The sequence below is a fragment of the Psittacula echo genome (genome assembly GCF_963264785.1).
Source record: "Psittacula echo genome assembly, chromosome: 2".
Lineage (NCBI taxonomy): Eukaryota > Metazoa > Chordata > Aves > Psittaciformes > Psittacidae > Psittacula > Psittacula echo.
Genome location: NC_137737.1, coordinates 3,422,257 through 3,443,758, shown reverse-complemented (window position 1 = coordinate 3,443,758; position 21,502 = coordinate 3,422,257). Strand labels below are relative to the sequence as shown.

The 21,502-nt window shown below is 37.9% G+C and overlaps 1 protein-coding gene across 10 annotated transcripts in view; it reads right to left on the bottom strand.

Moving 5' to 3' along the window:
* Window positions 1-21,502, bottom strand: part of CLASP2 (cytoplasmic linker associated protein 2) — a 122,639-nt gene that overhangs the window by 20,985 nt on the left and 80,152 nt on the right. For 5 of the 10 annotated variants that reach the window (XM_080639519.1, XM_080639513.1, XM_080639516.1 and 2 more), the window contains 7 exons: window positions 21,112-21,129; window positions 19,116-19,217; window positions 15,098-15,268; window positions 14,051-14,158; window positions 9,146-9,255; window positions 5,575-5,819; window positions 4,875-4,938 (listed from right to left, as the gene is read on the bottom strand). In XM_080639519.1, the coding sequence (XP_080495645.1) occupies window positions 4,875-4,938; window positions 5,575-5,819; window positions 9,146-9,255; window positions 14,051-14,158; window positions 15,098-15,268; window positions 19,116-19,217; window positions 21,112-21,129 (818 nt within the window). Of the gene's footprint in view, window positions 1-4,874; window positions 4,939-5,574; window positions 5,820-9,145; window positions 9,256-9,938; window positions 10,002-14,050; window positions 14,159-15,097; window positions 15,269-19,115; window positions 19,218-21,111; window positions 21,130-21,502 lie in introns of all 10 variants that reach the window. The other 5 variants (XM_080639515.1, XM_080639517.1, XM_080639514.1 and 2 more) reach the window with 3 other exon arrangements.

Here is a 21,502-nt window from a genome sequence, read left to right as displayed (position 1 = left end):
AATGCTTACTGTGATGGCTGGCGCAACCTCAATGTTTGTTCAGTAAAACTTCATTTTTTACCCTTTCAAGCTTTATCATTAAGGTGATTTGACATTCCTCGAAGACCATAAAACCACTTTCTCTCCACAACCAAAAAAGCTGCTATAATTCTTTAGCAAAATAATCATTGTAAATATCTGGCTTACTAAATACTGCAAAATCATGAAAGCTAGCCAGCTCCTTTATGTAAAATACTTGTGGAACAGAACAAGATTCTCCTGCTATTGCAGGTATCCAAGCACAAAACTGCTCACCAGAGTAGGGAAAAAAAGCCAGGATGCATTTCAGACTAGCAGGTGTTTAAAACACAGAAGTGTTTTCATCTTTTCAAGAAGATATTATCCACTGTGTTCTTTTCAACAAATAATGTATATAATAATTACAAATAATGGTGGAAAGTCTACATTCAGTAGGAAAAACCCTGTTGTACTTCTAACAACCTCAGCACTCAGACCAGTAAGAAGGGCTTTCTGGAGGAACAGTATAAAGCAGGGCAGGACAAACAGGTAACTGCTGAAACAGCCTTTCTAGCATCTCACTCATTTTATGATTTTTTCAAGGCCTATGGTGATGCACATGGTCTATGCTTGTGTGGCCTGTGGGTTTCCTGTTTCTCTGACAAGAAAAATGGATGTCTGGGCTGAAAATCACGACTGATACTCACTCCAGCTCCAGCACATGGCTCCGTACAGAAGCGGAAGTATTGCTAAGAGGGTAGGGAAGATTTTTTCCTCCTGAGTGTTTACGATATGGGTACACAGTTGGAAAAGGCTGCTGCAGAGGAAGGGTCGAACCTTCTGCCACTGACCTGCCTTGTCCTAAGCCCAAACTCTGCTGCTGTCTGTGAGTGGATGATCCCCAACTGCAATCAGACCTTATACAGCTGCAAGAAACCAGCCTCCTTCCACAGCACTGACCAGGTAACAGGGGAGTGAACACATGCTGCTGCATGCCTTCATCAATCACTGGGGAATTACATCTCTTCTCATGTTGGTAATCAAGCCAGGGTGAGCAAAGTCGCACTATGAAGTGGAAAAACCCACACAGGTATCTTTAAAAGAAGTGCCTCAAAATTTGTATTAGAAATAAAAAATATAACTCAGATTCTTTTTGCCAAGAAAGGCTGGACCACATGATCCTGGAGGTGCCTTCCAGCCTGGTTTCCTACGATTTTATGATTCTTTCGGGATCTAATAAAGACCAGGGAGAATCTTTTAATAGCCATCTTAAATACTGAGCAGCTGTGTTAGAAATAAACCAATACAAAACCTACCCAACATAAAGCCCATCAGGATGAACTACTTTAAGTAACTTCCCTTTTGGGACAAGCTACATTGAAAGCTGTTAAAAACAACAACAAAATACAGCTAAGTCTTCTGCTACTTTCTAGGTTTGTACCTGTATTTGCAGTATGAGCTTTAAAAATTACCCTCCCAGTAGTGGGAAGAAGTTCTTATGCTCAGGACTGGAAATGTCTTCTGTATTCATCTGAAAACTAAAACAGTATCCCACGCTGTAGATGCACAAGTAGTGGGCACAATTATAAGACCCAGGCAAAACCAAACCAAAAAGTACTTTGTGTATTGTGACATGACAGTCTTTGGATTTCACAGGCCTAAAATAAGGGGAAAAGATACTGTACTTTGGCAGACAACAACAAAAATTCTGGTGCTGTAAATTACACTTGGGGTCTTACAATTGTATTTGAACCCTTCAAAGCAAACTGTACAGCTCAGCAGAAGTTAAAACTGTACTGGTTTCTCTGACTTTGCAGACACTGACACACGTCTGTTCATTAACATGTGCAAGCTGGACAAACTGGTTACAACCTCTTGATGAAGAGGTTTACACTTCAAACATGTAAGTGGTTTAAACTGAAATATGAAGTGAATTATGAATCACTGTGGCAAAAGCACTCTGAAGATCCCATGCCGAGGTTTTAATTGTTAAAAAGACACATAACTGAAGACTCAATTTTCTTTTCAAGCTTTGTTTGATTTTAGGTTCAAAACAGTGAGTGTCTGGGGAAAACTCAATTAAGTTGAGCCATTCTGTTGCATTTTAAGAAACATACGAATTGTACCGGTTTGGTTTAGGACAAAGTATGAAGAATTCAAGGCAGCTGTAAGAGCATCTCAGGTAAAGGATGAATTTGGAATGGGAAATGGAACTCAAGCACCACGTTGAACGATGTATGTGTATGTCTGCAGTTTCCATTTTAATGATGTGAATTAAAATTCTGAAATCAAACATCTAAAGTTGAAGTTTTTAATAATTTGATAGTGGGAAAAAAATAAACAGATATGAAAAAAATTATACATGATTTGCCCTTAAAGTGAATTATTTCAGATGTGCCAACCACCACAATACAAAGCAGGAATGCATAACCAAACAATGTCAGTTCATTAGTAGAGAAAGCACATCTCGAAACTGAACCACACAGTTTACATAATTGTATAGAGCATTTTATGATTGCAAAAGGCTTGACACTGCATGAACTCTTTGGGGAAGAAAAATAGAGAAAAAGGGTTAATTGCACATTCATGCAAGTAAGGTTAGGTTTCCAACAAATATTGAACCAACTTACTCTCTAAAGAGAGTTCCAACACAGGGGACAGCATGCAAAACGAAACGAAACAGAACAAAACAAAAAACAACAAAAAAGGGAAAAAGATAAAAACACACAAATTAGTGGCCATCGATACAAAGTTCCTGTATGGAATATAAACCAAAATAAAACAAAAAATGTATTTCAAAACTTTTATGATAAACTTAACGATTTTATTGGGACACCAATATGCACTTGGCATGTTCCTCAAATCATTCTTCCATTTTCTCCTCCACATGATATTACTCTCTTTTTCTAAGCAATTCCCTACATAGAATCATAGAATAGTTAGGGTTGGAAAGGACCTTAAGATCATCCAGTTCCAACCCCCCTGCATCCAGCTAGCATGTAAAAGTAAACCTCTAAAAAACCAAAACAAAAACCAAACAATAAAAGTGATGACAGGAGAATTCCTACAGACACTTGAAAAGAGTCTAAAATGAGATTTGTGTAGCCATGTGTGTGTGATACAAAAATCACAGCTCATGAACTCTTAATACTCAAAGGATCCCCCTGATGATAGGCTGATAACTTTCCATCGTTTCGCAATACCAAAAGGCAGGCAAGTCATCAGTGACCACAACAGTTGTACCCCACGTGCTGCAACACAGGCCACATTTGCAAAATCATAGCAACATTATTTTATGTGAGGATGCCCAGTAAAAAAAAACAATCAAGTAGAATAATTCAATGTTAATATTCCTAAAGGCTTAATGAAAAGATAAAATGCTCTTCTGACACATACACCTGAATTTTGGAACATTTTCACTATCCTTCCCTGGCTCCCCCACTACAAACAAATCTCCAGGGTAGTTCTGATCCATGCAGAGCTGCAATACTAATTAAACACAAGAACAAACAAAATAAAACCAAGCTGCTAGTCACAATTCTGTCATGACTTCATTTAAAACCCAGTAATATTTCAACACTTTATTTTCTCACTTTAAGTCTCCTCCGACTTAACCACTGTTTTTATGGAATGCTTTCTGCAGCGTAACTGCTTGGCTTCAGTCTTTTCTTCTGCATTTCTGCAGTGTATCAGCAACGCTAATATCACGCTGCAGTGTACAAGTGTCTTCCAAAATACATGGTGCTGCAGATAGCAGCTCAGTCACCTCTTTACCAGGAAAAACAAGGAGGACAGACAAACATTAAGTAGACCGGTCCAGACCTCTCATCAGTCTGAATTTAATTTCACATTGCAGCAATAACGAAGACTTAAAACATGTAAAATGTATTGCACAATCAAACTCCTTTTTCAGACCTCTGCTGGGAAAATCCAATACTTCTGAAGTAACTGCTCTGAATTCTTCTGGGTTATCATTTTATCAATTCTTAAATATGGACACCAAGTGGGACATGTTACACTCAACATGAAAGATAGGGTTTTTTTTTTCCAAACAAGCCTATAATTCAAACAAAATATGAAGTTACATGTTCTTAACTTTATTCAGCTCCTTACCTGCTGCAGTCCTTTTGCTATTAGAAATGACTGCATGTATGAAGCTGTACCAGTAACCCAGCTCCCACAAAAACTGTAAAAATATTATCAAGTGAAGTAACACTGTTAAAAAGATTTTAATGGTCTTAGAGAACAGAAGGGTTATTCTCCTTGGGTCTTTACCTAAGTATAAGTGAATAAAACATCGCAATTTCTCTTATATCAAGGTACAGTCTCTACCTTACTTACTGAATACTACCTAGATGTAAAAATTACACAGTCTCAACTGCCAGGCCTATCTATGACATTTGAGGAACACATCACAAGCTATCATACTATAAAATACCCTGGAAATCAAGTAAGTACACATTTGGTATAATTCGTTACTCATCATGTGTGATTCAGTCAGACCACTTTATGATTCACATTACTGCACCAGAGCCTTTTGTTTTCAGTTGAGAGACAAACACTATTCATGTTGAAGTGTCCTCTGTAAACAACATGACTCCTTAAAAATACTTACAAATTTTAACACAAACTATTGACCTACTTCAATGCATTTTAGATGAAACAAACCTTTACCTTATTTCAATTATCCTGCAAACAAGGTGGAAAATGATCGTGGTCAAAACTGCAAATTGAATGGATTGAAATCTGAAAACTGCTTACAGAGAACAGCCTGTCCCGTTCTGACATGTGCAAATACCACTGACATATTTTACCACAACTGGCTTTCTATTACAGTGTTCAAACCTTTACTGAAAGTAAGAGGAACCTAAACATACCTTACTGTGAGGATCAGCAAACATCCTTGTGAAGATTTCACACAACCTTTTCAACTCAACACGACTGTCAAAGTGACAACAATATGTTAGTCCATTCCCCACTAGTAGTACCACGCACAAACACACAGCAATCAGTGCGATCAACTGTAAATATTGAATCAAGTAATCTAGTAAACAAAGAAAAGCATTTTAAGACATAATAAAAACATAATAGATTTCGTCTAACATGAGACTTTCAACCTAGAAATGTCTCTTTAAACTAGTTGGTGTATTATAACATTTTCGTATTTTAACAGAGCAGATAACGAAAAAGGCATACTTAGTAGCTAGTGGTAAAGAGTTTCTTCTGAATAAATACCCTATTAATAAGGAGAATATTAGTAACAACAAGAACAACAAAAATAATAAAGGCCTTCCATCAATACTAGATGCAAGCACTTCAGGCATCTTTTTTATTGCAAGGATTGTATTGATTTTAAATTCCATTTCGTAAACCGAGCTTTCTAAACAGATCCTATATACTGGTGGCCAGAAGTGACAACAGCTTCCTCATTCCTTCCCCCATCTTACTCTGAGATGCACACCTTGCTTTCCCTCTTCCCAGCATTCTGAATTCTTTGAACATGAGCCTCATTTCTCACTTCCCTTGCCACCCTTCGACTCTAAAATGAGTAACTTTTCTATTGAAGTTTCTTCTTACCTTAAAGTCCTCTGGTTCTTTAACAAGTTTTGCAGGCCTAGAAGGCCTTCTTTTCTCTCTGACCAGTTGGAGCTGGCACAGCGATTTAGGACTTCAGCCACATCTTCTGTCTGTCTCATGTATGTTGGTATGCTTCCATTCCTAGAGCTATAGGACCTTTCTGAACAGGCACTTGATGCATCACTGTTGGCATCATCATCCGAGTACATCCCGTAAGTCTCGTATCTTCTCCGCACAGGCTTCTTCTATAGTACAGAAACATCCCACATTAGCACTGATTTTCAAAGACAGAGTATACAGACAAGTAAAGAATAGAGACACCAACAGTTCAATTTATCAGTGTGACCCCTGCTCCCTGCACTGATAAATGGCTCCAACTGTTCAGCAGGTCTAACCAAGTTAATAAAAACATTTTAAAGAAGTATGGCATGTGAAGTATTCCAAATATAAAAGCAAAGCAAATGCCAAGAAGACATACATTTCATGGAACATTTAACTTGAGGTTTACTTGTAAAAACCCATATAATTGCATGATAGGGTGACATAGAGACTGTATTGAAAGTTAGTTACTTCTCTTAATTGCTTTATATATGTTACAGGATGTAAGATTGAGGTCTAAACCCACATACTCTGTCATTTTAACTTACTTTGCATCAAGCATGTTAATATCAAAATATTAAACTACTGAAGAAAGAAAACAGTTTCTATACCTTAGTCCGTATGTCTCCTAAGAGCTGTTAGCAGTAAATTATTGAAAAGAAACAGAAATTGAGAACAGGAAGGTAAGGCATAGCAGCATTGACTATTAAACTACCTGCTACTGAACAACACATCGTCTCACTGTAAATTTTGTTCTTAGCTCTCTGCATCTGATCAGAATATCATGAATTGCCAAGCAGTTTGCTAAGCTTCCATTTATAGGGAAGTATGACGTATCATCTGCTGGCTGGTCACAAAGACTTCTCTGTCAACACCTTTGTGTCTCTTGCAGTAGTATTTAAGCATGAAGGCTTCACACATGCACTCAATTGCTATCTACATATAAGAGAGTAATTTAAACCTTATTTTTCCATCAACTTTTCCACCTCTGTCTTTAACTTCATTTAAATATCTAAATTTGGTCATTGCAACAATTGTGACAAAAACCCCCAAGCCCTAATGCAAAAACCCAGATCCCCTAAAAACAAACCCAAGCCAACAAAACACAACACAACATGCCAAAGGCCAGAGGGAAAAAACCAACCCAACCAAAGAAATGCTATTTATCCTGAAAGGAAGACCACATACCTCTGCAAAACAACCCTGCCATTCAAATATTGGAGTTGAAGCTAGTAGATAAAATCTGATTTCACTATACACACACAGAAACAGCAGTGTGATTGGTTTCCCTTTGACTGTTTTCCCTTTAAATACCGTTCCCATTTGTACAGGGTTCTCTTTTTTAACTGTGGAATACGTCAGAGGGTATCGCAATACAGACCAGTCAATACACCACCTAACAAGCAAGCTTACCGCCAAGAGAACAAGCATACAGACATGTAGGAGAACAAAGGAAGGGAAAAATCCCAAAGACATGAGCATGTCTGAACAGGGTCACCATAAGTAAAAGAATTTGTAAAGAAATGAAACCAAAAGTGTCAAGGACTGTGCTGAAATAAAAGGTATAAAACCATGTGGAGATCACCACGTTGCTGCATTTCTTGTATCTTATATTCAAAACCAGATCTTAGCCAGAAGACTGATGCCACTTTGGCTTGAGCAGTGTAGTAACTGGCCAAGTGGTTTTTATACCATAAAAATGGTAATATAATCCAGAACATTTTTATATTACATCTGTCAGGACTGTACCTTCTGCCTTTTAAAAACATTGTTCTGAGGAGGGCGCTTCAGTCTATGGTCACACAAGAAGGGTGTTCATAACTAGATTTCCATCTAAATGGGACCTTTTGTACAGGACAAGCTGTACACTGAGAGCACAGCAGGGAACCAGGCAGACAAATGCTGCAGTAATAAATTGTTGCTGGTCTTGATCCTCTAAAGATTCTTTGGCTGGAATCCTTTAGTGTGTAGCTAAAATATACAAACTAATTTTCCTCTAACATTTCTAGCAGCATCAGGCTATTTTGGATCCAGGTCAGACAAACCAGTTTTTATGAAGAAACTTAGTCACTTCAGCAAACAGGACGTGTTCCAGCCACAAGAGCAGTTACTAGAAGTATGAGTTTCTTCTAAATTTATATTCTTACTAAGTATTTCGCCCAGCTAAATCTGAATAAGCTATGAAGCTGTTAAAAGTACTGAAGATACTCTTCATGTAGCACCAATGTGGATAGGTTTATAGCACAGGCTGGTTTTCAAATTAGAGACAGCAACTTTTCATGTTCCATGGACAAATGTTTTTCTATTGCTCTCTAGTCCCAACGCCGGACTGACTGACAGTTAACTAATGAGCATTTCCCATCAATGCTGAAAGCTTGTTACAAGTTTACAGTATCAGAAAAGGGAAACCCACTCAATCTCACCATGACTTCTCAGGCAAGATTTCACAGATATCCTGGATCTCTATGCCACTGAAGATACCCCAGTATTAAACTGATGTGCCAGGAAGACAGTCTAAACCAAGGAATCGATAAATCACCCAATTAAGAACATGTCAGAGTTCTTCAGATGTTTTCCTTTGACATCTTGTTTCTCCCTGTCCAGTCATATCTGGCTAGACTTATTTATCTTAGAATCTGATTTGTAGCTGGTTTAAGAAAAAGATTATTTGGAACATTAGTAAAAAGAGTAAAAACGATTTGCTTAGAGCATCCTGACTGATTGATAGGTAACAGGTACTTACATTTTTATCAGTTAGTGTATACTATTTGAGTATCATTAAATATTTGTATCTGATTCATAGTGTAAGTATTTCACATTAACTGAAGACTTCAGCTTGATGATGCACATGTCAGAATAGCAAAGGACATGACGTGTTCAGCCTGGCTCACTGGGGCAGGGAGCTCAAGGAGCCAAACACTTCCTTTTTGAGGAACAGCAAAGGTTAAGAAAGTGAATGGCAGAACCAGGTTTAAACTCAGTGTGACAGTTTGAAAAGAAAAGAAAACAAAGACTGAAGTTATGAAATGCTGCTTGCCAAGCCATCATTTATCTCTTCAGCATCAATCTTACATGTTGACAGAGCAACTTCAAACAGAACCCAGGCTTATGAGAAGCAGACTGCTTCAGCTGTCATCACTGCCAGCCCTAACAAGCCTTCAACCTACCCAGAAGTTTGGCTGTTGTGGCCAACTGCTGCTTAATGCAACCTGCTCAAGTGGCTCCTTGGGCCGATCCAACAGAGCAGCCCAAAACTATTCCCTGTCTGCTATGGAAAAAATGTACCTTTCTCAGAAGTTACAAATTCTGTAGGGAACAAAAATCCCAACACTTTGCAGCTCTACCAATTCTTCTTTCCCCACCCAGAAGCCAGTAAAATCATCACTGACAAGTTCTTTTGCATACGTTAATACACAGGTACCAAACATTTGAAGAGTCTCTATCCTATACAGTGTAAATGTGAAATTCTTACCAAAGCATCTGCTACTGCCTCTTCCACATCAGAACCCGTGTTCAGAACTCGCATAGCACTAACTGATGATGACAGTCGACTTGACTGACTAATTCCAAAGCTGGAACCTGCTATAACAACAAAAAGGAACAGAAAGAATTCAGTCACGAGAGGAACATGGGACATTAATATCATGCTCTCTTAAAAAAAAAACCCAAGCAGAAGAAAAGCATTTGCTTAACATTTCTAACAAATTATGTAGTGGCTGAAATACTGGTTATTTCCATTCTGAAGTCTTTAGTGGTGCAGCGAAAAGTAAGAAATGAAGTAAAAACCAAAGTCAGATGCACACATTCTATTCTAGTACCACATGGGGAAAAAATCCCACAAAACAATGGTTTTAACTGAAAGAACCTTTTTTTATTAGGTTTTTTTTTAAGGTCTTCTTCATTTTGGGTTTTTGTTTTCATTTTAGAAGGAAGCAAATGGAATGGGAAGGCTATTGAGAGCGCTGATTAGAAAACTACATGCATAAAGAATGCTCTACAAATAGTGAAAAATGGAAAACTAAAAAAGGGTCTTCTGCAAGTAAAAATAAAATGGTTGTTAAGGAAAAAAATGATTAACATTGGTGGGGGAGTGGAGACAAAATCTAGCAACATAAACACAACTATCTGCATTACTAAAACCACGAAACTCAAATTAATACAAATAATGCTTTAAAAAACTGAATTATGAGAATAACCAAGTGGGTGGGGACAAAAAAAATCCAGGATGACTGCACAGATGACAGCAAAGTGTACTCATCCTTCACCTGCAGCCCCATAAACATCAGGAGCGTAGAGGGCACCAGTGGATCTGGAGTGATGTCTGGAAGCTGCAATAACAGGATCATATCAACCCTATCTATTACCATGGAATCAGAGTGCTGCAACAGTTGCTTAGATGAACAAGAGAATACTTACAAAAAAGACTGAGCTTTAGCAAAAGAAACTGAGCATTACACAGAAGGAAAAAGCTCCAGGGAAGTTCTTTGATTATATAGACCATGATTACACAGAATGATACGGGTTCAGGTACAGTGGACATTTCATGCATGATTTTCTTTTTAAATTTAAAAGATTGAACAGCAGATTAAAAGCAAATATGTTTAAAGGAAAGATGCGTGGACACAAGCACACAAACACACAAGAATCCTCAGCAATACCTAAATAGCTCCACTGATACTGGTCTTCTATTGCAGTTACATGCAATTCATTCTATGTGCTTACATACATCACCTGCAAGCAGGGCCTCCTGCGTGAACCCACTGTCCTGGCAGCTGACAGCTTGTGTAAAATTGAGTTCTTGCCTACGTGCAGGTAAGTCAACCTCGGTTAAAACTCACCACTATGTTGAATGGAAGTTAAAATCAATTTTAATTAAAGGTTTAAAGTAACTTAATGCTATTCATATTTCACATGGGTATTACCTGCTTTGAATAAACCAAATGTGAAATTGAAACATTCATGTTACTTACTATAGTTCATTAAGATTCTTTAAAGTTATGGATAGCAGGAACCAAAGATCCTGAATAAAACTGAGCACTCTCCTCCTCCTGGCACTTGCATAAAACTGGTCTTTTAGAGATCCTAAAGAAATTGACTCACCATTGCCAGTATTTTTTTCTTAAACCAAGTAATTTTAAATACAAGGTATGTTCAACAATTATCTTCTTTCTTCTGTTCACTCAAGTTAAACAGCCACGTAAATGAAACTAGGTTTGACAATCTGACCTTGAATTCAAATGTCCACCCACAGTGACATAAACCCCAGATAGACTGGTATGATTTAATAAATAACTATAAATGCAAGTATTTTGCACCTTCTGGATACATGAAATAGTATAAATAGAAACCATGAATAATCCTCTACTCCGATGAACACTGACAATGTAAGAGTCCAATTTGAATCAAGCTACCCTGACACAGACTAAATCCCTTTCGGGAAGCACATCTCTCAACCAAAACGATCCAAAGTCCTGTAGAGGTCCCAGGAACAACATTGTGGGTTTTCAACATGAAGTTTTCTCATCCTCACATCAGGCATAGCAATGTATTTCACTTCAAACTAAACCCAAATGAAATTGTTTATCTGGGAAATTCTATTTTGCAACTAATGCTTTGTGGAGTCCTTGGTTCTTTAGGAGTGTGTCTCAGCATGGAAAAGGAGATGGGACAGAGGATGTCAAACCAGAGGTGTCAAGGCTGACACGGCTTTAAATACAAGCAATAACAGGATAAAACTTTTCAACTACTTTTCATCACCAAGCCCTGAACATTAAAGTTACAAGTAAAAATTCAAACTTCAGGCAGAGAATTCAAGGTGATCCTGCCCCCATAGAGATTTGAAACGTGCTGGTCAAGTTTTTGAGACAGGAAAAGGAAGCACTATACTGGATCAAACATACTTTATTCCAAAGCATATTCTCAAGAATATTCTTTGTACCCCTCAAATGGCAGAAACTGTGCCAGTACTGACTTCTGTTGTGGTGGTTTTTAACGAATGAATTAAAACAAGATTTTAAATGGCCTCACAATAACATAATTTCTTAGCTAAAATATGAAAGTTATACTAATCTGATATTTAACTGTATCTAACAGGAAAGAATCCATTTAAATGCCTAATCCCTTGCTTTTCAAGAGTGGCGGCACCCCCCAGGTTATAATCTGATACCGAGATGTGAGATGACATAAACACTTCATACAAGCGCATACGGAGCAGCAATTACGTAGCATTTGGGTCATCTTACGCCCCAAAAAGGCGTAGCATTCCAAAGCAAATATTACTGTGCTGAGAATCAGACACAATACAGAATACATTCCCCCTTCCAACCCCATGTAAAACTGTCTCTAGCTACAATCACAGACCTGAATTTGGCTCATTTCTTCTTCTACCCTTGAAAAACACTGCATTTAGTATTTTTGACAGAAGTTACAAGCATAAGACAAAACTGCTCCAAGAAACACTGAATGACACTCAAAATTATTCAAGTAACTCATAATGGAAGAAACCCTAGGAATCCTCATTTATTCCAGGTACAGCTGCTGCTTGGTTGGCTTTTTTAATAACACTGGATTCCTATACATGCTATTTTGCATTCTCCGTGCTGTCAGACAATTCAATCTATTGCGTTTCTATAGGTACTTGTTTTGATATCTGAATACAAAATCTCAAGTAGCATCGGTCCCAGAGACCCATCTCATGGTATTAGTTTAACACAGATTTCTTACAATAACAAGCGTTTGACCAAAATTGAAATGTGAATCAGGTCTCACACGGAGGCAACTGAACTCAAGCTGTAGGGTAACAAAAGCAACACAACAAGATCTGGAAAATACCCTCCTTTGTGAAAAGAACAAAGCTGTGTGTGTACTACAACAACAGGGCCAGCTGTGTTTGGTAAAAACCATGAGTTTACTAACGGACCCTGCATAATGTCCACTTTTAATTTTATTTCCCAATTAAACAGCATCTGAGCAAATTTGCATTAGTTATTGAAACAGCTTTCATTCAATTAATCTGCACTTTGCCAATGAACCCACGGCTGACAGGAAGCATACTGACTTACCAGACCAGAGCAGACTTCCAATGCTAATTAGGAGTACAGTCGTGTGCCTCAATTTGAGAGAGAAACCAGAGATTTCCTATTTCAGACTATGTTTAACAGGTAGTATTAACTGCAAGCTACACTTGAACAAACAAAAGAAGAGGGACACATACTGAACACTAACTCAGACAAAAATAACACCCCAAAAGATCAGTTTCAGATACAATTGTACAGAATTCTGTATTACCAAATAATAAAAAAACCCCAAACACACAAAGCCAATATGCAAAAAGACTTTCATCAACATTTACTACTGACTTCCTAGTGACCTTGACAAGGATATGTAGAGATGAGAAGCTTCCCTAATCCTTAACCAACACGTCAAAATAACTGTAAACCAATGTTCCTGTGTCTTACTGACATTTCAGGAACAGACACAGCTCAACAACCTTGCCACATCCTTCAAGTGTCAGGCCAACAAGTTGAAACACTAAGTGAACCCAAAACTTAGAGCAGCTCTAGAAAAGCAGACTGAATGTAGCTGTACATGCGTAAAAGCTCAAAGCTTTTGATTCCTCTTCTTCCCTACTGAACAACAGCTGCTGGCCTCAACTACTTCTCACTTGTTCCATGCAGATTAAAAGTAAGCTTCAGAACGGTACTTTGTTCATCTGCTTGTACAAGGACTTTGCTACGTGCACTGCTTGTTTATCCAAAATGGAAAGCAGCCTCATAACACTGCCCCAGTAGATTGGTCCTGTATCTGCACCATCTTATTTACTTGCTTTAATAGCAAAAAGTTGTAATTCTGCTATTTTTTCATATAATACCGTGATGACACTATAGCTAAGCAGACATAAAATGAAGTATATTTTCTTCCTATACACCAAAATGATTCACTGGCTAGAGAGCAATTTTGAACAGCAGCAGGCCCTAGCAGCTGGTGCAGGGACAGGCAGAGGATGACAGCCACACTGTACTCTGCTCTAGGAGGTCACTGAGAAATGGATTATCTAATTGCACCCAAACCATGAGTGCTGTAGTAAGGAGAGAAACACATAGTTTCTGAACACCCTTCCAAAAGCAGAACTGCGCATCACACACCTTTCCAAGTGTGGGATTTAAGGTAAGACTAACACTAGCAAAGCGCTTATTTTTCAAGTGTGCAACCCATTCACACGTTGGTCAGCTCTTCATGGAAGGAAGTGGTGAGTGAGCCAAAGGAAAAGAAAATAATGGTGGCTGGCTATAAGCTAAATGAAGGAGGCACGGACTCGTTAGGAGCAGTAATGAAGGGCAGGGACAGCCATGCAGGACAAGGGGCAGAGAGTACTTACCCAGGGGTGGGAAAGAGCGGACAGGGCTCGTGTCCCTGCTACTTTCACGGCTGGCCTCCCGACTGCACCCCTGACTCACACTAGGGCGAGGAATGCGGCTGCCTCGTGCTAGTATGATTCAGGGTACAGACAAACAGCAGCACAGAAGGGAGAAGACATAAGAAAAGTTGCAATTTTAATGCAATTGTGGTTTTGAAAGTAAGATCAAAGTCGCATTTCTAAGAATAGACACTGATGATTATGTTGTATGCTAAGTCATAGCTGTTTCCGCACACTTGTTTGATTGTGCTGCAGCATACTACGTGTAGCCCATTCAATGAAGTTATTGCTTCATACAGCTCAAAATGGGGATTTACCAACTCCTGAATGAACGGCCGAAAACCTCTTAAAAAGGATGAAGAGGGAACAAGCAATGAAAAACTCTGAAGAGAGTACTGATTCAGAATTTGTACTCAGATCAAGCTGATCAACAGTAGCACAAATTAAAAACCCCATGGCTTTCCAAAGACAGGATACAGAAAATGAATGCAGCTAAGGTAAAAATCAAAATACAAACCAAAGAGCAGCAGCAACACCATTAACATCAACTGATATTCTTCAATAGTATTGTTTGTAATAATCAGGTTATACGAGGAGGTCTAAGACATATGACACTCATTTCTGTATCAATGAAATATACACATGCAAGCACACATACAAAGAACATACAGAAGTAATGAAGAAAGTAATCTTTTCAAGATGGTATCATGCTTTCATTCAATGGACGTGGGTATTTTGCAGGTAGGGATAGGAAGTGAAGAAAAGGGAAAGAGAAGGAAGAAAGGGAGGTGAGGAAAAGAACTACTGCTGCATTCTGACAAATAAATGGCAAAAATTTGAAGGTTCAGCTTAAATTTAGACCTGGTGAAGACTAGCCTCAGAAAATAGGCATGTTTTAGATTTTTATTGATATGTATTCCAATTTTATCATCCACCTATAACCGAACACAAGCTGGCACTTGCAGTAAGATGGGCTGTAAAGAAACCAAGTTATTCAATGATTCTTACCTACTGACAATCTGGAAGGACTTGCTTCTCTACTGCACCCCTGACTTCGTGGGATTTTGCTCCGCTTTTGTGCAGCTGCAGGATTCACTAACACCCTCTGAACTCCTGTGTTCATAGTGGAAAGCGTAGTTGTTGTCAAAACTCTTCCAGGAGAGCCAGATCTACTGCCAGCTGAAGGCAAAGTGAACAAATGTAAGTAACCGCAAGAGAAGATACACAACTGTGGTTAAAAAGAAAAGAAAGGCTTAAAGTCAGTAGGGAAGTGGTGGTAGACTGAAATGGTCTGGAAAAACTGACAAGGTACAAATGTGAAATAAATACCTTGTTCCAAGTTCTTAGAGCACTGTGTACAAGGCAGGTAAAATTATCAATTCAAGGAAGCACTTGACATGGTATTTAGCACTAGATACGCTTAAGAAACCATGAACAGTATTTCTAGTTTTCATCAACAGTTCCAATGTCTCTAACATGAACTCTAATCACATTTTTCATTAAAAAAAAAAAAAAAAAAAAAAGGAAAATCAACCTAAACCAAAAACAAACCTGCTAAAAAGCTAAAGGGAGTGACTTTAAACTACTGATTTCATAATTATCCAGCTCTTCCAATGCAACCAATGTCACAATAAAATAACATATTTTTCCTAATATTTAAACTCTTCTCTCTTGCTTTTAAAAGCACGGGGTCTTCAAGCATTATTGTCTGAGAAGTTAAATAAAATGTCACTGAAGACAATTAAAGTTCTTATGTTCATTTCTGAGGATGTTATCCCAGAGACTAAAATGACAATCTTCAACTGGTTTTAAACAAGCTAAAAAACCTGATCAAGACATATTTCAGAATCTCATACTTTTATTAATCAAAACTGTACATTATGGAGTGCTACGAATCTTCAACACACTGCACTCGCTACCAGAAACTGGTCTTGATCCCCGATTTGGTATTTCAGCTACACAAAATTAAAGTTCTAAGCCCTAATAGGGAATCCATTCTTCTCGAGTTATACCTCAATCTATACCACCAGTTGCTATAAGTATATTGCCTCCAACTGCAGAATTCAAGAAGTCTGACCAAGTAAAAAGCAAAACATAATTTTAACCCAAGGTTAATTCCATACAGATACAAACCTTTCATTCATCTCTAACAAATAACCAAGTAACTGTATGACCACAGCTATGCTATCAGATCTACAGACTTCACATGCAACATCTCAAGTGAGTTTCATGGGTTACTTCTTATGAGGCACATTAAAAAAAACATACAAGTTGATTAAAGCTTGACTATATGGGAAAAGAAACAAAATCCCAAACAAAACAGAACATGTGCTGGGAGGAAGGGTAGGGGAGAAGTGAAGCAATGTACCATGCATAGACTTTCATTGTTTGAATTCGAACCGGAAATGATCATTTAGCAAAATCCCTTTTCCAAACTATGGGCCTATTCAGCAGAAATGATAAATGAAATATTACACAGCCTGCAGAAATCAAGAGCAACTTCTATAGCAAAAAAAAAAAAGAATGGGCAAGTCTGTAGGATTGCTGCGGGCTGCAAAAATAAAGGGTTAAGCAATTTCTTCATATCAGGGCATTCCAACTCAGATCTGCTATTCCTTTGCCTTTTTCCTGCCCTCCAGTATTTTATATCTCTTTAAAACAACTAAAATACTTCAAAAGTCTTCACTGTGCTGGAGACTTCTTGAAGGTTTTAATCAATAGTTCAAAACCCTGAAAAACTTACTCGAGTCTCAGAATATACAGAAGAAATGCAACCTCTCATTCTAATGCTTTATCTTCCTATAGTCTGACTTGCGAAGCGCAAGCAAACCGAATGAAGCTTAATATCCTGAAAACACAATGCTGATAACAGCACTGGCACGCTGTTGTCAGTACTAGCACCGGCAGCAGGTCTAAGGGAAGTGAATGAGGAAAGAAGGATTTATAAAAACAGCATTCCAAAAATGACCAAAACCTCTCAACCCTACTGCCTTCTAAATAAGGATTACAACCAAGTAGGTGAGAAAAGTGAGCCAGAGTTTCTGCTGAATAGGGTCCTCAAATGAGAGATGTCAAACAGGTGATCAAACAATGATGAGTACACAAATTCCGTAGACTCTTACCACCAATGGGGTTAGCAGACTGTGATCCTGACCAAGTGTAAAGGCAGGATTAGGGTAGGGGTTTATAATCCATGAAGAGGGAGGGAGCAGAGCAGATTAAAGAAATGGATGGCAAATGGAAATAAGAAAGCTTTAGTCATTTCACACAGGAAAAAAAGCCACAGGGGGTTATGTTAATGCAGTGCTTTTAAGTAGCTTCCACAGTTGAAGAATTAAACTCAGATGCTATGCACAAAGCAGATGAAGCAAAGCTGCACAAGCAAATTACAATTCTTCAGCTTTCTAATCAATAACTGGATAATACTGAAGAATTACATTTCAATTAAACATGAAACTGGAGCCTTCATACCACTTTCAAAGAATACTGCATTGCCAAAAAGGTTCAAGAGGTTCAACAGCTGAACAAAAAAAAAAAAAAAAAAAAATCACACACAAGGCCAAAACTTTACTTTAGTTTAGAGACAGACAGTAAAGGAACGGAGCTGCAGGTGCGGTGGATGACAAAAAACCAACTCACAATGGCACAACTGAAAAGACTTGCACAGAATTTCAGATTTCCCTCTTTAAAATTCATCTGAGGTACAAGAATTAGAATTTGTTTCCAGTCAGAAATTTCATTCTTTTCCTCTGAATCAAGATTGCAATGTCATTTTTGCACATGTTGATCAATGACCTGATGACCAAACAGGAAAGGAGAGGAAAAAAATGGAGCTATTTTTTTCCATAGATAAGAATAAACCAATGAGCTATAGATTGTATAGACACTTATTTCATGTTATAATTTAAAAATAGGAGAGTAAAGGGCTTCTGAAACCCTAAAAAAAAAGTATCTTTGTAAAAGCATTCAAATTTGCAAGTCTTTCATAAAATGATCTTTGAACAAAAGCACTGAATAGCTGTAACCTAAATTTACAAAAGCATCTGTGGTGCAGCAATTATTAAAACATAAAAGCAAAAAGCTTCAATCTGATAGGAAGCTGTTCTCCCACTATCTGCTGGGGAAGTAATCAAGCACGGAAACATCGAGCACTTTGCTCCCCACAAGGATGTGACAATTTCCAGTCAGATAAAGCAACCCCAAAGCTGGCACATGGTGCCACACTTGCCCTTCACCTGCCCACTGCTATGTGCCTGGGTATCTTCCTTAGAACATCTCAGAATTCTTGTTCACCCCCACTGACAGGTTCTAATGAGCTATCTGGAGCCATCAGTGATGAACAGAAACACTACTGAAAGGCTGCAAAAATGCATTCATGCATTTAATTTTCACACATCGTCACATGTAAACGAGTCTAGTTATTTAAGCATCAATTCAACTTATCTCTTTAGACATGAATACTGTGCAAAAAGATCCAAGAGCTAGAGTAGTGCCCAGCTTAAAATGAAAACAGGTATGTCTGGCTGAAAAATAAGGCTTTTTGATAAATGACAATTAGGTCTGGCAGGTAACACTGAGGACACCATTCAGTGCACCCACGCTTCTGTATTTCTCATCCATGCCTCCTTTGTGCCTGATACAAGTTAACTGGTCTTTTGTGTGGGGAGGTCAGAAATGGGGGGGAAAAGAATGTTGAGAAGTCATAACTGAAGACAGAATTTAAGGGTAGCTTTAGTTTTCATTTCTTGTTCCAATATCTAATTTAATTGGCAAATGAAGACCTAACCTATTATTTTGTCCAGAGAAAAACAACATGAATTAGAAAAGCATGCAAATACCACTGACCCAAAACACTGAAAAAATACCTTCATTGCTGTCTGGCGATGAAGAACCTAAGGCACAGAACAACAACTCAGTATGTAGCTATGTTTTAAAGTTAACTTTGACTGTAGCCATTGGTCAATGGATATATGCTTAAGCATTTGGCCTCTTTATCAGGTATAACTAACAAATAGAATATACATACGCTGAGACTGTGACACCACTTTGGTTCTACTCCGTCCTCTTGAATCTGTTTTAGAATTGCCAATTCCAACAGAAGGTGTTGAAAGCTTTGTTCGTACACGACCTAGAACGGAAAAAGGGCATTAGATCAGTTTTTCACAGTAATGTAGAAAGCAAAACATCAGTAGCATTTACTAACATTCTCTTAAGTTTCTTTAGATAAGAAAGCAGCATAATGTAACTCAACTGGTGAAGATTCATTTGGGATAATTAGTAGAAATCTGAACACCTTGAAGGACTTCATAGTGGAGGAATCAAAGGACTTCCCCTCTGATGCTGCATGTTTCTGTAAATGATTTACACTATCACTTGAACATCCTGACTCCAGCTAGCTCATTCTTGCTTCCTCCAGCAAGAGGTTAATTACATTAAAAAAAGAGAAGTTTATTAAATCTAATAAGCAATGCATATGCTAATGCTGCTGTATCAGGTACAGTCTTCTCATGATTACTTGTGGTTGTAATTTTGCTTTTGCTGTCAGAAACCTACAAAAATTATGCTGATTGGGTTCTGAGGCTTCTGCCTAACTCCACTCCTCAGAAATCTAAATACTGGCTTTCCTGTTAAGGAAGGTTCCACCATTAGCCTGGCCACAGTTACACAGACTTCTACCTGACTTCCCAAGCCTTTTACAGCATTTTACAAAGAGCAAGTACGCTTAAGCACTTCTCAGTGAGAACACAATATAAGGAAATGCTACTCTCCTCAACAAGTGAAAGAACTAAATTAATAGATTCACTTCTCTCTACAAAGCCAAACCACCTTGGTTTGGGTTTAACTTTTCTGCATTATTAGCAGTGTTCCTCATAACACCCAGCATGTACAGTGAAATTGCAAAAGAAAGGAAGATCCCAGTTGGATGAATCATAAGTAACTGAAAGATTGTTCGTAAGAGAAAACAGTAGAGGTATATCCTGCATTTCCTGAGCCAATCTCTGCAGCAACAGAAAAAATGAAGTCAAAACCATGCTAACCAAATTCTTACAAGTTGCAAGAACAAACCCCAAAAAGCTTATACAGGGTAGATGCAGCTCAACAAGTAATCCACTTTAAAACCAGCATCATTAAAATGTTTTCTAGACATGTAGAGTCAATATTAGACCCAGAAGAATTAGGTACACAGATTGGTATTAAGTTCTAGTCTCTTTAGGCTTTCCACAGCAGAATTTGGAGACAAACCAAGTTAATATTATTCATCCAAGTAGAGGGAATAGCCATAGATGAGAGTCTATAAGAGAATCAGGATAAAGGAGGTTATTCACTAAACTGTTAGAAAACAATATGCTAGCGAGAACGGTTAGATTGACTAGTCCAAACTCTACTAGTTATCCCTGTGCAATAGCAATGTTTTCCCACCGAGCGCTGTGAGACTGCAAGGCATGTAACTGCATACAGAATCCGGCCCCAAAACGTGGGAATACAGAGTGCCACTATTTCGATACCATGTTAAATTACCACTTGGAACCTGGTTCAATTTTATCAGAGTACAAAATTTATGCTTCCGAAGCAAATGAACTGTTATCTCACTTGGAGTCTCTACATCCATCTAGTGATGACAGGTTTAAATGTTAATAGCGTATTGAACGTGAATTCTCAGGTCTCAAAGAGATGAGTAATAGTAGCACCTGCTTCCCAGAGCACGAACACATCTGATGAAATATTCTGTGACAAGACTGGCTTTCAAAAACAAATGCAAAATGATAAAGCTCCTATGTTTCTTACACTAAACGTTAAGCCATGGCACTTTTACTGCAGATGAGTACTTGAGAAATGAAATAAAGGCAAAAGAATTCTAAAGATATTACATGACAACCAAGTATTAGATGCATAAGCAATCTGGACTTATATGAGCCTCCACAAAGCCCCGGAAAGACCATATTCTACTTTTAAAGCTTAATTTGTATCAATGAAAATATGAAGCTGAAAACATTAGCTGGTCTAGCAAAATATTTTCTTACCATCTTCAGAAGCTGTTCCTAAACAGAAAAAAAATAATAAAATACATGATATTCCAAACAATATTGTGTCTCTCCAATCCCTTTTTGAGATTAATTTTATGGAACTTGACAAATTTTATCGAGAGGGCTAAAGCTTTTGTGTTGCAATTCCATTACCAAACTGAAGAAACATTATCAAGAAACACCAATACTATACTGCCAGTGAGTTACAGGAACACAGCATTTAGCACTGGCTTCCAAACTGGTTTACAAAACCACCACAAAAAAAATAAATAGGAAAAAAAACAAAACTGAGATCAGTCAACAAAATGCCATGTACAGATGAAAACAGGCATTAAAAATACCTTAGTGCAAGACCTTCTGAACATGAAAACATACTGTAATAAATTAT